This window comes from Thamnophis sirtalis, unplaced genomic scaffold, assembly GCF_051295495.1.
Source record: "Thamnophis sirtalis isolate CommonGarterSnake01/CBP01778 unplaced genomic scaffold, rThaSir2_p1.2 scaffold_4, whole genome shotgun sequence".
NCBI lineage: Eukaryota > Metazoa > Chordata > Lepidosauria > Squamata > Natricidae > Thamnophis > Thamnophis sirtalis.
In genome coordinates this window covers 42,466,791-42,485,147 of record NW_028261384.1, presented here as the reverse complement: position 1 = coordinate 42,485,147, position 18,357 = coordinate 42,466,791, and the positions used below count along the sequence as shown (strand labels likewise).

At 35.5% G+C, this 18,357-nt stretch overlaps 2 protein-coding genes across 4 annotated transcripts in view; one reads left to right on the top strand and one right to left on the bottom strand.

Annotated features, from left to right (window-relative positions):
* JAZF1 (JAZF zinc finger 1) overlaps positions 1–10,725 on the top strand; it is a 161,919-nt gene extending 151,194 nt beyond the window's left edge. Inside the window, exons 4-5 of the mRNA XM_014056910.2 lie at positions 5,478–5,647; positions 8,745–10,725. Of these exons, the coding sequence (XP_013912385.2) occupies positions 5,478–5,647; positions 8,745–8,921 (347 nt within the window). The 3' untranslated portion in view covers positions 8,922–10,725. The remainder of the gene's footprint in view (positions 1–5,477; positions 5,648–8,744) is intronic.
* A 4,434-nt stretch (positions 10,726–15,159) lies between these two features.
* TAX1BP1 (Tax1 binding protein 1) overlaps positions 15,160–18,357 on the bottom strand; it is a 46,598-nt gene continuing 43,400 nt past the window's right edge. For all 3 annotated transcript variants that reach the window (XM_087712805.1, XM_087712807.1, XM_087712806.1), the window contains one exon: positions 15,160–16,248. In XM_087712805.1, coding sequence (XP_087568931.1) covers positions 16,050–16,248 — 199 coding nt within the window. In that variant the 3' untranslated portion in view covers positions 15,160–16,049. The remainder of the gene's footprint in view (positions 16,249–18,357) is intronic.

The following is an 18,357-nucleotide window of genomic DNA, read 5'->3' as shown; positions in this document are numbered from 1 at the left end:
GCAAAACCAAAGTGGAAAATTCACCTAGATTTAAAAATATAATTTGTTTAGATTTAAGTAATTTGAAGAATTTGAGGCAAGAAAACCTGAAGAATAAACAAAATCAGAATTAGCAACAGACAGCAAGATATGACTTGAAAAACAAGGAAATTGAAGTTGTGATTAAAGAGATGAAACAAAAAGGTGTGATATGATAAAATAAAGACTACCAAATACAGGTAGGCCTTAACTTACAAAAATTCATTTAGTGAATGGTCAACGTTACATTGGGATCTGAAAAAGTGACATGATAATTTTTCACAGTTATGATCATTCCAGCATCCCAAAGGTCATGTAATCAAAATTCAGATAATTGGCAACTTGTACATAAAGATACCATTGCTGTGTCCCAAGCGATCAACTTTTGTAACCTTCTGATAACAAAAGTCAATGAGGAAGCCAGATTCTTAACAACTGGGTTACTAACTTATCAATTGCAATGATTCACTTAACAAATGTCTCATTTAACAATATAAAATTTACGCTCAGTTGTGTAGTAAGTCGAGGACTACCTGAACTGCAATTTCAACAAAATTCACAATTTCAAGCAAATCAGCATTACTGTAAAAGTGACTAGAATGGAAGATTAAACCATAATAATAGAAATGGTGCAAAAACAAGTAAAGATGGTCAAAAACTGGAGTACCCTGATTTAAATGAACTGCGTTGATTCTGCTTGAAATCACTAACTAGGTTTGCGTGCAAGATTAACAAACTAGATAAATCAGGTCCTGGAAACACAGAAAGCCGAAAATGATTAACAACTGAAGTAATTTCTTTGATTTAGAAGTATGCAGAAAAGGAAAATAAAATTACAGTCAAATAGCTTGCCTGCTGATAAGATACAAATTACCAGCATTATTGCAAACCAAATTTATGGATATCTGGAAAACAAGGATTTGCTGCCATTAGAGCAGAAAAGGTGTTGTAACACTTCAAGAGAAGGAACCAAATTGATGATTGACAAACTGGTTTTGAAAAATTAAAAAGAAATTCATGGCCTGGATTGATTATAAGAAAGTATTTGATTCTGTTCCACACGGTTGGATTGAGAAATGGTTAGACCTTTTTTGGAATTAACAGCAATATTTAGAAATTCTTGAAGACTTCCATGAAGCTACAAAAATTAAGTTGATGGCCTGTTGGAGAAGAACTTTGTAAAGTTGAAATCAATGAGGAATCTTTCAAGGTGACGCATTGTCACCTTTGTTATTTGCCACTAATAAACATTTTGAACACGACAAACTTTGGCTATGAATTGACAAAAAAAGAGTTGAAAATTTTCCACTTGCTCTACATCAGGGGTGTCAAGCTCATGGCCCATTGGCTGGATGCATCACATGCTGCCCACATCTGGTTTAATGAAGGGGGGAAACTGTGATGATTTTGTGATGATACAAATTTGACACCCCTGCTCTAAGTGGATGATTTAAAATTGTTTGGAAAAACAAAAGCTGAACTGAGTTCACCATTAAAAAGCACTGAGGAGTTTGGCAGGAATATTGGAATGCAATTTGGCGTGTGTGCAACAATTGCTGTTAAGGCAGGAAAAATTGTTGAAGATGATGGATTTGAACTTGATAATGAATAGTTGATTAAAAAAAATTAGTATTTTTTCAGTCTCATATGATTTTTCTGTTATTAAATTAACTAACTTAGTTGTTGTCCACTTTTTTTTTTTAATTATTGAGATTGCTACTATAGTACAAGGCAAAAATTCCTGCTTGAGAATCTGTAGAGAAAGTGCATTGTAAGACTGGGAGCAATTTGTCATTGTTAAACTGTATAAAATATCAATCACATTGATTGGTATTTTAGAGAATGTTGAGTTTGTTGTTAATTTTTCTCCTTATATTCTCTTCAACTATTGTAAAGAAAGCAAAACAAAATGCCAAAATTTTGGCAAAAAAAACATGTTCTTTTATAGCATGCCAGAAACATTCACTTCACCTCCCAGAGACCTATTAGATCCCACAGATTAGGCCTCCTCCGGATTCCATCTGCCGGCCAATGTTGGCTGGCGACCCCCCGGGGGAGGGCCTTCTCTGTGGCTCCTCCGGCCCTATGGAACAATCTCCCCGTTGAGATCCGGACCCTTACTACCCTTCCGGCCTTCCCCAAAGCGACCAAGACCTGGCTGTTCCGGCAGGCCTGGGGCTGTTGAATTATCCAGCCCCATCTTAAGTTATGAATGTTGTTGGCTTTTTTAAATTGTTGTTTCTTATTTCTTGTATCCCCCCCCTCCCCTTCTTATTTGTAAGCCACTCTGAGTCTTCTGAGAGTGGGCGGCATACAAGCTAAATAAATTCAATTCAAATTCAATTCACTTTTCGTTCAGCAAGTAAAATCAACCAGCTGATTTTAACATGCATATTAACAATAACATTTTGCTGCCATTGCTGAAAATGTCTGCAATGTATTTAATCAAAACAAGAAAAGTGCCCAACAAAAACTTTATGCAGCCTGGAAATCTATCAATAGATGTCAGCCACAGAGCAGATGCACTGTTTATGTAGCTCAACTATTTTCCCAACTTCCCAACTTGTTCTCCAGCCCTTTAAATGTTGGGGTTACTAGTCAGGTCAGAAGACTCTTGGCAGACATTTTTCCTGACTTTTGTAAACATTAATCTTGAGTTGGATAAGTTTGTAACTTTAGCTATCTTGCTTTATTCCTGTTCAGATGGAATATTTATGCTGGTTTATAATAAATAAAGATTTGATAAAGTTCAGGTGGGTTATGTAAAGAAAAAAATCCATTGCTTAAATGAAAGGATATTGTGAATAATATATGGCTAACAAACTCAAATTTCCATTCTTGTGTAAACAAGAAGGAAACTCATAATTCCTTGCATGCCTTTATGTACATCAATACTAAAGAGATATATTTCAAATATTAATAGCCACAAATACATTTAAAGCTTAATGAACATCTTGGGATATACTGTGTCTGACAAGATTCTAAGTAATGAGTATTACAAAATATTCCAGACTGAAACAATCCTGACAAACAGAATTTTGCTAGTGATGGAATACTTTCCTTTACATTATTTTTTGTAACTTGGTCCTAAATACATTCCTAGGATGCATCTCAAAATATGATTTGTTGGCTGATAAAGATTTCACTAGCAAAAGCATGCACAGAAGATACAGTCTTGATATACGTGTTGGGATTTACATTTTAAAGGAACCAATTTGCTCTTAATTCATCTGTCTTCAATTGCCAGCTTTAGAGTAACACTGAAGTAATTAAGGTTTACCAAAGAAACCCATTTTCACATTTCCCCTTGACCACAGTCTTTACTTCATTCTGTTGGATTACAAGGGTCATATTTTTAGCCAAACCTACTTCACAGGATTTGCCAGCCATAGTTATTAGAGATTAGAGTTGTAAGCAACGTCTGTATATGTGATTAGTTTTGGAAGTCATGCATTTGGAAACATTTTTAACACACCCAATTTGACTCAGTCTTAGAGTAACCCTGTGGAAATCCCAGTTACAAGAAATATACATGAAACATGTATGTTCATGTATGTTGTTAGTGTGTTTATAACTAATATTGACAAGAAAAGATAGACTCATTTTGCAGAAATATGGCAGATGGATCTTTAAGCCCGATGTTTAAATTAATGGTTTTATAGAAACATTGTTCTGCTTCTGTTTCATTATCACTTTTTATCTGCTTTGTATGTCTATTGAGTAAATAGCTGGCTGTCAGTCATACAGGTTAGAACCGAAGCAATCAATGTCATCTAGAGGAGGACTACTTTTATTGCAACATCTGAGTAACAGAATCTTGCAAATTTGAATTTGCTTTCCCTCCACACACTTTCTTGTGAATTAGAGAAAGGCCTGTATGGGAAATTTGGCCCATGTTCAGGCCCAATCTATCTATTGTCCCTTGCATTCTTCAAGACCATTCCATATGTCTTCTACTCTTGCTTAAGATTTATGTTGGCTACGATTGAAAGATTTGAAGGCTCAATAAATACATGGTTTATAGGAAAGAAAAATCCTGCAGTGATATTAGTGCTTAACAACAAACATTTAAAAACATTATTTTTTCTCCTGGCACAGAAATGAGTTTAAAACTATTGTTACCTACCCCTGTTGTAGCTACTGAAAGTCTGCTTTCTCAGAGCTCTTTGTTCTTCTTTTTAATGATCATACAGAGAAATATTCATATTTATGATAACTTTAAAAATAAAATTTTAAAACTTGCAGAAGTACATTCTGCAGATTGCTGCACTTGGACAACATAATGTCGAATTAGGGCGGTGCACAATGCAATTTATTTTCACATCTGGACGAACTGCTACCATGTAATTCTTACTAGTGTTACACTATAATTTCTATTAATTCCACAGGGCACCAAATGCATCAAGGCTTGTCAACATATTATTTTAGATTGTTTATGATTTGGAAAATTATGCCTTTCAGATGTTTTCCTAGTAAAATAAAACCTTTAAAACATCTCCTTTGGTGTTAATGCAGAGGAAAAGAAGAAAAATATTCAGTCTTACTGTCTCCTTTTCCCTACTCTTCTGGACATCAATATTCAGAGTGAAGCTAAAAGGTTGTTTGTGCAACATGTGGCAATATGTGGCAGTAATTATTTAACCAATGAAGCATTTTGTGTTCTGACTGTAATAAGAAACATTGTAAGACTAATCTATTAGTCATATAGGTATGGAAATAAAGCAGAAAAAAAATAGCTACCAGAAGGATGAAATTAGATATTTTTATAATGGATTATGTTCCATCAAGTCAGTGTTGACTCTAGAAAATGCATATAAATGCATTTTCTCCATCTGTCCTGTTTTTAGGCCTTCTCATGTTGCATTCATACACCCTAGAACTGAATATATTTACTTTGGTCCTCTTCTTCTGTTTCCTTCCTCCATTTTTCTCAGCATTAGAGCCTAACCAGAGAGCCAGGTCTTCACATAATTTGTAATGATTTGAGCCTAGTCATTTGTATCTTGAAAGAAAATTCGGGTTGATTTGTTTGATGATCCATTTGAACATTTAAAAAATGTCAATACTTTTTCTATCCAGCATCTACAAAGTCCAACTTTCACTTTAAGAGGATGCCATTGGCTTGCACTGTTCTGATGCACATCACAGCATTTGGATACCTTTTCCAAAGCCTGCTGCACTACGAACGGCTAGTCCACAGTATATTTTTGATTGTTTCTTTATTCTTGATAATTGATCCTAAAAGGCAGAAACCATTTACCACTTCATTATCTTCATTGTCAATTATAAGGCTGGTTGTTGTTCCTATTGTTTTAATTTGGTAATCTTATTTAATTTTAGTCCCATTTTAACTGTTCTCCTTCACGTTTATTATTTGAGCTTTCAGAACCTTTGCCTTTTCAGTTACTAGAGTAGGTTTTACTCTATCTGTATTTAAATCTTGTTTTATATCTTCTTAGGTAGTGAATATGATGAAGAAGAAGTAGACTATGAAGATTCAGATAGTGATGAGTCCTGGACCACAGAAAGTGCTATCAGTTCTGAGGCTATCCTAAGTTCTATGTGTATGAATGGAGGAGATGAGAAACCTTTTGCTTGTCCTGTTCCTGGGTGTAAAAAGCGATATAAAGTAAGTGTGTTATTGATGATACGGTAAAACTATTATTTGCAAAGCAGATGCTTTGTGATTTCATAGATTTTATCATGATCTATATTTTTTAGAAATGAATAAGATTACACAACTCTTCAATAACTGTGGGGAACCATGCAGTAAAAAGAATAATCATATACCATTGAAAAAAGGCAACAGTTAAAAAACAATGGTTTACATAGAACTTACTTAATCTAAGATCTGAGAGCAAGATCAAGTTTGGGGGTCTTTTAAAACATGGCCAAAGTGGGGAACCAAACCTATCTCAGGAATAATAAGTTCTAGAAGTCAGGCACCATGAGGAAAAAGGCACACTTCATAAGTCCCCATGAATGTATGGACAAAACCTGAAGCATTCCTAATCTGCCTGATTGTACAGTCTGGACAGAAGGTTTGAACAGTGATAATCTTACCTAGATGTGATCAGGTCCTATGCTATGAAAACATTCTGTATAAAAGCCCCATCTTCCACAATCTGACACTTTTCAGATTTGTCAGACATAATTTTTTAACTAGTATTCCTATTGGAGATGGTAGAAGTAGTAGTCAATTGAAATATGCTATGTTTTAAATTAGGAAATGTTCATCTTGTGACAATAGTGCTTGGTGCCTGGTGCTTAATAACAGTTAATAGTTTATGCATTAAACATAAAGCATTCACTAACATTCCTTCAGCACATCTTAGAATATATGCATTTTATCTGACAGGTATTATAATTATAGCTGGAAATAAACAACATGACAGGCAATAAAGAAATTGATAAATGCCAAGAGAATTATCTATGAAAAGCACTTTTAGTGACATACAAACTCAGTTGAATATAAACTCTCCACAGAACCTTTTGATCTTAATGTAAATATAATTATGTTAATAGTTAACTGCTCCTAATATAGAGTAGGGAAAATTCTAACAAACTATAAAAGATATTAAACTGGTTTGTTTATGATTGGAGGAGTAACCAAAGAGTAACGTTTAGCTAAACAACTCTCTGTTTGTTCTCCAGCCTCCTTGTCCACACAAAAAGTATTACAAAAATTCATATATTTTGTGAGGTTTGTCCTAGTATTATACCCTCCAGAAATTCAGTGTTGGATTATTATTATATAATAATAAATTAAATGATTCTGAAAGACATTTTACCATTTTAAAACATTAAAACAAATGTTATACAAAACAGAACAAATTAAAAGATTGTCTGGAATTGACGGAGAATTGCAGTTCTTGAACTAAATCAAAAGTTGAAAAGACTTGTTCATATTAACAACCACAAACTCATAACACCTCACAAACTGATTTTGGCAAGCACTTTTAAACTTTAAAATACAGTTAAAAGTCACATTGTATTGCTATAAAGGTCATTTCTATAAGTAGAAACTATAGCTGAAATGTTTAAAAAACTATCCTAAAAAGGACCTTTTAAAAGAAAATATTGCCTTTTCTATGTATTTTATCCTTGTGCTGTAACAATTCCAAGAAGTTAGAAACATATCCATGATATTATGTTGCAATGGCTCTAGAAAACTGCATGAATGGGAATTGCTTTGTAAGTGTTATTTAATATGATACAAGACTGTGGCATTCAAGAAAGCAATCACTTGTGGTTCTTTTATTTATTTTTAGGTCTATATACTAGATAAGATTGAAATAGAAGTTCTCATTAAATCCTTAAATTTTATCAAGTCCTACTTCCCTATTTTCTATATTTTAATTCTGCATTGGAAATCTGCAACCATGCTCTTTTGTTTGTTTGAACACAATAGCATTCATTAGTAATACTAACTAAACTTGGCTTAAGTTAATTTCTTCACCATGTAAAATTTAGTGTAATGGAACAAGTTTGAGTAACCAGAGGCTTGGAAACAAGTAGGAATAAACAATCTAGCTTTGCATGATTATTTGAACAAATAAATTTCTGTACCACTTTTAAAAGTTAAAAAAATTACTCTTGCTGAAACAATTCAAAAACGGCAAATATGTGTGGTACAAGTCATTGTGCCTATTTGACCTCATCTACTAATAAGTATTACTACATTTTGTAATTTGGCATTTTTAAAAAGCCAGACAGTTGTGAATCATTTTGTGACTTAGTAATAATTTATTTGGCAACCCATGTGAAGTTGTTTTTTCCTTTTAAAATATATCCATTTTGTGTCTTGAAAATGTATGAATGTTGCAGGATTTTGCTTTAATATCAGTATTTTATTGCAAGATGGCTTGCAAATGGTTGGATTTCAAGGTATACAAAAAGTGCTGAATGGCTGTTAGAACAAAGGAAAGGATTTGCAATCGGGATCTTATAAAGATTGGTGCCGTTTCTGCTTTATTACATGGGTAGAGTATTGTACGTTCTGCTATCAGATAGCTGTCATTCTGGTCTTGCCAAGAGATACCCTATTTTTTTTCTGAAAATAAGACCTCCCAAGATAATAAGCCCAATCGGGCTTTTGAACGCATGCACTAAAATAAGCCCTGTCCTGAAAATAAGTCCTCCCCCAAAATATTTAAATGCAGGAGCAGCCAGTCCCGCCATTTCCTGGGGGGAGGGGGGACATGGCCCAAACACCCCACATGCACCTGCCATCCATGCGAATGACCTCACAGAGGCCGCTCCCACAAATCCTAGCTATCATGCACCTTATTTTATTGGCGGCCGCAAAAAGAGCAGCAGGTCCAGAGATGCTAGGACTGGTATAGTGTGCCAGAAACATAGACAGAACTTCTGGCCCTCTCTTGATCAGCTGATCCATCAGCCCTGGGCTGAGGTTAAGGGGCCTCTTGCACCTCAAAAATAATATCTTCCCCCCCAAAAAAGGCCAAGCACTTATTTCAGAGGTGAAAAGAAAATAAGGGTAGGATAAAAAGCTTACAATGGAAGTATCAGGATTACAAGAAAAGTGAACATTTAAAGTCCCAGCTAAGATATCCTGTTTCAAGCTGTCCTGTTATTAGATTTGTAGCTGGTAAAATATATTATTTAAAAGGCTTTTTAAGATACACTTTGCTTTGAAAATTAAACAGTCTGGCAATATTTCTAGCATCCTTACTAAAGTCTTTGTGTTCAATCTTCTGTCATAGAATGTGAATGGTATAAAGTATCATGCCAAGAATGGCCACAGGACACAGATCCGGGTGCGGAAACCCTTCAAATGCCGCTGTGGAAAGAGTTACAAGACAGCTCAGGGTCTGCGGCACCACACAATCAACTTCCACCCACCAGTGTCTGCTGAGATTATCAGGAAGATGCAGCAATAAGATGCTGGTCACAAATGTGCCAAGGAATACTCACCAGCAGTTGCTGATTTCGAAGACAGCCACCTTCTCCTGGGAAGCATTGAGCAACCCTTTGAAGAAATTAAATGCATGCTTTACATTTCCCCCCCCCCTGTAATTTTGGAATGATGTATCTTTGTAGAGTTAATGATTTTGTACATTTGCACATGTAATCATCATGCCCATATACATTACTTTAATATAAAGGTGCTAAAAGCTACAGATTTTCTAAAAGTATTTTTCCGTCCCCCACCCCACCCACCCCACCCAAAGGTGAATTAGGGAACATTGTATATTTAGCTGTTCCACAGTATTATACAAGGACAAGGGAGGAAAACTTGGCACTAGGATAACTTCCGAGATTGTAATGTATTTGAAGAAATTCAATACATCAGTTCCTATGTGCTTGCAAAAACCAAAAGAATTCCCTTTCATCCACCTGGTTAATATGCCTTATGTAACAGAGATATCTGTAGGATAGTAAGGTTATAGGTATTGGAATTATAAATAAGAGAATGTTTAACATATTCGAAGAATATTTTCATATTCAAATAACATACATAAAAGGTGTGCTTGCTGTATTTTATATTATCTTGCAAATTCTTTTAGTCTTTTGAAATGCTGAAAATTTTGCAGTGAATTAGTAGATCAGTCTACCATTAAAATTCCTACTTCTATCTGTACAGAACTTATGTTATTTAATGTTAACAATCCACTCAAATTTCTGAGGACTATCTTTTCCTGCTCCTGCTATTGGCCTCTGCTATCTATTACTAGCAGAAACTTGGAAATGAAGTGCAAATTTTCTGAGAGAAATTAATCTTCATCTTAGATGGAGTCTTTAAAGCACTTTCTAGTTCTTCATTGCCAACAAATTTAAATGTTTTATGTTGCCAATTCTTGCAACTATCATTGTTGCAAATAAAAAAGAGGCATATTGTTAAAAGGTACAGTATTTATGTTAGGGGAGATTCTTGTTGTACCTTTGGATTTTGCATGTGTGTGTGTACAGATAGTCCTCGACTTACAACCACAAATAAGACCAAAGGTTTTGTTGCAAAGCAAGAGAGTTGTTAAGCGAGTTTTTTACGATCTGGCTTACCAGAGCTAAGTGAATCACTGAAGTTATTAAATTAGTAACATGGTTGTTAAGTGAACCTGGCTTCCTCATTGACTGCTTGTCAGGAAGTCACAAGAGGTTATCACATGACCTTTGCACACTGCAATCATCAAAAAATAAAGACTAATTTCCAAGCATTCAACTTTTGATCATGTGACTATGGGATGCTGAAATGGTTGTGTGGAAAACAGTCGTAAGTCACTTTTTTCAGTGCCATTATAACTTTGGTCACTAAATGAATGGTTGTAAGTCAAGGACTACTTGTAATATATATGCAATGTTATGTATATGTAAATGTGCGTGTGTGTATACAAACCGGTGATGGGTTACGACCGGTACACCCCGGTACGGGCGTGCTGGTGCCTGTCGGGAGCACCAGGTACTGTTCTGGTGCAGTGCTCCGGAGGGCCCACCCACCTGCCTATGTTCCTTACCAGTATTTGAGGTTTTCGGGGCTTCCGTGATGCACATGGAGCCTAAGGTGCTTGTGCGACACTCCGCTGATAGATGGAGCGTCATAGAGCATAGTGGACGGTAAGTATGCATGCACGTGTGTGCACACACACTGCAGACATTGATGTGGTGGATGTCCGGCCCTGTTGCACCGTACCAGTTGCACTGGGATCCAGAACCTACCACTGATACACACACACACACACACACACACACACACACACACACACACACGAAAAACAAACTTATTGTATGTGATGTATTTTACAGGTTAGCATTACATTTCTTTATGAACTGTGAGAAATCATGAGCCTTACTGAAATGAAGCACTTTTTGAAGCAGGTAATTCCAAGGTAGACTTCTAACACAGAGTTCCTTAGGTCTAGACCACACCTGAATGCTTCATTTATTTGATGCTCTCCTGCCTTCAGCATTCTCTTGTTTAAAGTAATAGTTAACAGTTTTAGTATGCAAAAGCTCAGTTAATACTAACTTGGGAGTTTGCCTCCCACATGAGACTATTTTAAGTTTTTCAGATAATCCTTTTCTGTGTATTTTGTATTTATATATAAATGACATGGGAAATACAAGTCTCTTTTCTTTTAGATTAGAACATGTATAAACACTGAGTGGGCAAAGATTCTTCACTAAGAAAGATTTTTTCCAGCTAAAATCTCTCATAATGAGGGTTTAAGAAGATAAGCTTCTTTTAGACAAGTTACCCTACACCCACCTTCAGAAAAGTCTATGTACTAGCATCAGTAATAGTTTTATGTAATAGTATATAATATAACAATCTATTGCTATACGTAAAGCTTTATATCCATCTTCTAATATTTTGACTTCATTTAATTGTGCTCTCAGTAAAAAGTACTGAGTAACCTAACTGTTAAATAATGTTGCATGTCAATTCTTTCCACTATTACAATCCATTACTATCTACATAGTCATTGTGGCAGTATTAAACAGACGGAAATGGGACTATTTTGTTATACTGTGTATAGTGAATGTATTGTACTGTGTCTGTGAAAATGTGCTTTAAATTATATTTTCTTATATTTTGCTGGGGACAAGGTTCATTAAGTTTGGAAGTCACACTAAGTTTGTTTTAGAACTGAGCACCATAAAGTGTATTGAAATTTCTTTCCATAAAAGCTGCTTACAAATGTTAATCAAATCACATTTAATAAATTGCCTCTGATCCAAAATAAAATTGAATGTTGTTTCATTAGCTTTGATTGCTTTGTACTGTAAAGATACTATACATTACCAAGGCGCACAATAAAATGTTCTCAATTTACTTAACAAAACTCAGAAAAATGTGAAAGCAGGAAATAAATAGAATTTTATTCCATAGTATATTTTATAATTTAAAAATATAACAGGATTCCATTGGATTGAGATCCAAGATATTTTTTTTGGAAAACTTGGAAAAATACAGTTTCAAAGAAATATTTTAAGAGATTATATATTCATTGTCTGTTCATGATTATAGCAAAATGTATTTTAAAACCTTTAAAAGGCAATAGATTTCTTTGCCACTAAAACCAGAGTGATCTATCTCCCCCCCCCCCCCACCTCTCTCTCTTTTTTTCTTCCTTTCTCCGTCGATCTTGTTTCCAAATGACTCTGGTCAGTTTACAGCATTAAAATAATAAGAGATAAATATTTCTAACAATAAAAACCAAAATTGCAATGAAAACTAGAACTATAGTTAAAAGGATGTGCAGGAGGGGAGGAGAGATTGCCTCTTAATTCATTAATGAACATTAGTGTGATGCTCCATCTGGCAAGTCTTCAGGCCTCTACAGAAGGTTCGAAGAATGGGAGCCAATCTCACATGAGTTGTTTCAAACAGCAGAAGCCATGGCAGAGAATGTGCTTCTCCTGGACACTGCCAGCCATAATTACTTGAATGACAGCACCTGCAGCATGCTTTCTCTGCCAATACAAGTGGGAGGGCCAAACCTGGTGGGGTGAGATGGTTCCTCAAATAACCTGGACCCATACCATGTAGGGATTTAAAGGTAATAACCAACACTTTGAATTGCACTTGTAAACAAACTGGCAGCCAATGCAGCTCATGGAGCAAAAGTGTAACATAGACTGCCCCAAGTGCCCCAAAACTGGCCACATTTCCACACTCTATAGTAGTTGAAGCTTCTCAATACAAAGGAGTATATTGCACTATTCCAGACAGAAGATGACCTGGGCTTGAATGACTGAGCACACACTCCCAATCCAGAAAAGGCAACAACTGGGGTACAACCTGAAGTGCAAAGGCTTGCCTAGTCATGACTGCCAGCTGTTCTTTGAGCAAGAGTCATGACTCCAGGAGTCAAGTTGCAGATTGGATCTAGAGTAGAATAGTGCAACTCCGTCCAGAATGAAGTTAAAATCCTGTATCTTGAAACTCCATGCACTCAAAGCTATTTGGTCTTGTCAGGAGATTGCAAGAGGGCAGCAATTGCATCACTTGGATCACCCTGGAAATATACAGTAATGCAGAGTATCAACATGATCCTTAAACCCTTGGTGGCAAATAACTTCAACCAGCAGCTTCAGGTTGATGTTTAAGAGATGAGGTGAACACCAACTAAGCGGCATGCACAAAGAAGTGTCCATGGGTTGGAGCTCTCTATCAGCATCAATTGAGACCAGCCTTTGGAGTAAAGTGCAAAACCTACTCCCAAATACTGCAGCTGGCCCAAAACAATACTATGAGATTAAGAAGACCAAAGATGGTTGCATTATCTTTATGCTACTCTTACCAGAGTTCATCAAGAAGTGTGACCAATGACATTTCTGTCCTCTAATCACCTGAATCCTGATAGGAAACAGTCCAGATGATGTTTCATTCAAGACCATATAAAGGTGCCAAGCAACTATCTTTTCTACCACCTTTTCTAATAAGAGAAACTCGGCACTGGACAAGTTGTCCAGATGGGATCAAGTGATATTTTTTAAAGAAGGGAACGATACAGGGCCACCTTAAAAGTCTTTGGTAATATCCCCTTCTGCAGTGAGAAATTTTATCACTGCTTGAATCCATGTACTAGTCCTGGGGTTTTTTCAACCAACCAGGTGGGACAAGGACCTAATTGAAACTGAGTTTAAGGAATCTGTCTATTTCATCAGGTCCAACAGGGTCAAACTGTTCCTAGATTACTGGAAAATATCTTTCTCCAGCACCTCATACAGACCTGCACCGTTTGTGTTTCAAGTGGAAACAAATCCAAGTGACTTTTTCTGTTAGGTGTTGAACCAATTTCTCTGTGTTCTGAAGATATTCAACTGAGCCCCCGTCCCAGAAGGGACCGGTTGATCTGGATCAGGGCTGAGGGTTGATGTTCTGTGGACTCAATAAGGGTGGAAAAATTATGCTGTTTCATCACTCTTATCACCACAAGAAATGACTTAACAGTGGCTCTGAGTCGTGTGTGATCAGTCATCTTTCATTTTCCTCCAGTGATGCTGTAGGAGTCTCTTAATCCTTTTCAGTACACATCTCCTCCATAAATCACAGGGAGAGTTAGAACAATGATTCGAGAGGCCACAAGTGTGATCCTGTCCAGAGTCCTGGCTGCCCTTTGATTCCAGATTACCAAGGCTTTGGCAGGCCATGAAATAAAACTTTCAGGATGTATTCCGGTTCCCTCTGAAACCCAATCGGTCCCATCAGTCACTGGGGATGGACCAGCCCTCCTTGCAGAGAGAGTGGTATAAGACAGTGTTTTTCAACCACTGTGACGCGGCACACTAGTGTGCCATGACATAGTGTAAGGTGTGCCGTGGGAAAATTACTTTATATATAGTCAATATAGGCACAGAGTTAAAAAAAATTAATGTTTTCTAATGGTGGTGTGCCTCGTGATTTTTTTCATGAAAAAAGTGTGCCTTTGCACAAAAAAGGTTGAAAAACACTGGTATAAGACAATGTCATGGACACCAGGATGTGATCTGACCATGACAGGGATGATAATGTTATATTGTCCCACCAGATCTTGTTGCCTCTGTTCCGACAAGAAAATCTTATCTGGTGAATGATCACTGTCTCAAGTCATGCCCAAGATTATTTAGGATAGGTTTATGGCTGCCATGGAGACCATGAACTCCTGGACCACGTCTGAGATCACACTCAGGGATGGCAAGTTGAAGTCCCCCTAGAACCATAAGTCTGGGGAACATTACTGTCAGTCCGGAGATGGGCTCTAGCAGCTCAGGCAGAAAAGCTGATGCAGTAGCAACATTCCCAATTGATCCCAGCTTCAGAAAGTTCTCATAACCAGACACTTTGAACGCAAGAGCTGTGAAGGCTGTGCCAATTCCCACCCACCCATATAGGGGCCTCAGCTGGTGCCAAATCTTAAATCTGGCTGAGCATACCTCCAGTAATAACCAATAATTAATTAGAACAAAAGCAATCAACAAATATGAATTTTCTATTATCTGCACTTAACCTTCTAAATAGGACATAGCAAAAAGATGGTAGCCCATAAATTATAACTGTTATGGAAGATAATGCAAAACAAAAAACAAAAAACCTCTCAGATAAACAATTTGTAGGGTAGAAATGTATCAGTAAGAATAACCCAAAATCTATGACATTGTAAAAAAAAATAACTATGAAAGGATGTCCAAATATGATTAAGTGAAAGATAATTTTATTCTATTAAAGAGTGATTGTGGCAATTTTTTCATCTGCAATAGTTTACAAAACATTTCCTAGAAGACTCAAGCAAGATTTGATACAGGTTTGAAAAATATAAGGAGATTAAATGAAATCACACACAGTTTACTTTTTCCTTTAATTTGCTATCATAAAACATGAAAAGTTAATGTTTTTATCCAAAAAGATCAAATTATTTAAGATTTCTGCAACTCTTAAAAATATAGTGGTTTAGATATATACAAACATTCAACAAATTTAAGGGGAAAATGTGGTAAGCATAAAATACTAAAAATATTGATTGTATGAACACAGCTTTGAATATCTATTGAAGGGTTTTAAACAAAAGGTTATAATTTTATTACACATTATGCAGCTCTAAATGCAGTAATTTTTATAGTTGTAGTAGTATATTGGACGTTTTAAAATTGGGATAATAATAAAGGTGAATACTATTGTAAGGCTTTTCTGCAAAACATTTAATCACAACACAACTATGTATTTGCAACAGATGAAAAACCCACATTGCAGAAAGATGTACATAAAATTATTCAAAAACATCATTCTATTGAGAAATGAACTTTAATATGTTAGAACAAGCAAGAGGAAAACTGTAATCCCACCACAAATTGAATTCTGGAGACGTCTGCAAATTTTCTATGTTTATGAATTGTTAGCCAAGGAATAACTATTGATTGTTACAACATATTTGGCTATATGCTAGATTGAGGAATAGGCCAAATATTTATTCTAATCAACTGCAATGCTGATCACTAATTTTCTAAGCTTACATCATTCATGAAGCATTCCCTTGTTTGAGATACCTTAAGCAACCGTCACCTGTTATAATGCATAATGATACCCCAACCTAATCAAAATTTAAAACATGATCAAAGTGTGTTTGAACATGGTTTTCAAAGGTTTGCTGGTCAAAATCAGGAGGAAACTGTTCACGGCACATTGGACACACCTTCCAGTGACTTTCAACATGTTCTTCAAACTTGCTTTGATCGTAGTTAGGAGGAAACATCACTTCACAGAGTGGACATTTCTTGATGTGCACAAAACTTGGAATAAAAAGAGAAAGAATTGAAAATGGCAGTGAAATTGAGACCAGTATTTAATCTCCAACGGTATTATCTTTGCCACTGTTATTATCTAAGTGAATTGACATAACCAGCAATAGCAATAGTTTTAAGAATTATATACTATTCCACAGTGCTTTACAGCAATCTATGAGTACTTACAAATGTCAGCATATTAAAGATAAGCTGATTAAAGAAGCAGATGGAGGATTTCAAGGTTATATAAAATATGCAACAAGCAACAAGTTGCGAAGAGAAGTCCATAAACATCTTATTAAGGAAATAACCAGAAGACTAATCCCACAAATGGCAAAAGACATAAGACTGCACTATTACTGGAAAGAAACAAGTTGATGAAAGCTTATAATAAAAAATTAGTCAAATTTAGTACATTATGTAAAAAATGAAGTTATAATGGATATAGTTAGATAAATAATTGATAATGATAACAATGCATTCATATGTTTTGTTTTGATAAGAGGAAATTTGATATAAATTGCAAATGGTGACTACAAAAGGAAGTTTAGAAATTCTGTTATGTATGAAAGCTTATAATAAAAAATTAAGTCAAATTTAGTTAAAAGTAATGTGTGTGTGCATGTGTGTGTGTGTGTGTGTGTGTATGTATATGTATGTGTATACATATATGTTTGTGTGTGTTTGTGTGTGTGTAACAAATATAACAAAGGCAACAGTAAAAATATTGGGTTTCTGTCGTGATGGATTCTTGTGACGAGCCGATTGACAGAGAATGGAAGCAGTGAACTTCCTCCCATAATTGGGGCATACCAGGGGTTATGACTTTAAAGATAGATAGATAGATAGATAGATAGATAGATAGACAGACAGACAGACAGACAGACAGACAGACAGACAGACAGATGGATGTACGCATTTGATAAAAGGCAATTGGATATATTGTAAACAGTGATTAAGAAAGGAAGTCTAGAAACTTTGTTATTAAATATAATCAATTTTTATCTAGAACATATCATAAAGATGTAATATTACCAGATAATAATGGAAACAGTTAACGGAATGCCATTATGTGGGGTTTTTTTAAATTTGGAATATTTCATATAAAAGGACGTAAAAACAATTATAGTCAAATGAAGTTTGAGGTATGATGATAGTAATATATATAAATATATATTTGATTTTAAATATATAACTTGATATGAATTGTAGGTGATGACTGTGGAAGGGATGAAAGAAAGTTTTTTGTAACCAAGTGACACACTTTCTACAATTTGTAATGGAAGATGGTTTTGTGGTGTTTTTTGTGTTTTGTTTGTCTGTGTTTATTCAAAAATAAAAAAAATTCTTTAAAAAAATTTGTCAGCATATTGCCCACAACAATCTGGGTCCTCATTTTACTTACCTCAGAAGGATGAAAAGCTGAGTAACCTTGACCCGATCAGGACTGAACTCCTGCTGTGGTCAGAATCAGCCTGCAATACTGCACTGTTACCGCTGCACTACCAATAGCATGGAAGCACTAGTGCTTCCATGCCATTGGATATAAAGGGATTTTCCATTTAATCGAAGTACCTGTTCCTAATATTTATCCACTGTGTGGCTCTTCCCTAACCTCAGGATCCTCCAAGATAGACTTCAACTTCCATATTTCCTCAAAGAAGGAATTTGGGAAATCATAGCTGGAACAGTACCCTAGTTGGGGGAAGCTAGTAAATCTTGTCATGCGTCAATATCCTTTAAGTATTCTTATACACCAGCGATCCTAGTCAACAGTCATAAGGTATAAATGTTGTTATCTAAAAGCTTTTCAGGGTACCGTGTCTCCATCTTGGTCTAATTACACTATTATACCTACCATGGAGAAAGTCTAGGAAGCCTAATTAAAGTTTAATTCATTAATTATTTTAACTGATGAGAATTCTCTATCAAAATAGAAAGCTAAAAACTTGTACTCAGTGCATTCAACATCTTTAAAGTATATAGTTTTCAATCACTGATTAGAATGAAACCTTTGTTTAAGAGATACTTCAAATTCTTGAAAACACTGGCATTATTCAGGCCACTTACATTTATTAGCATGATACAGAATGAGGAAATAAAGTGACAGATGAA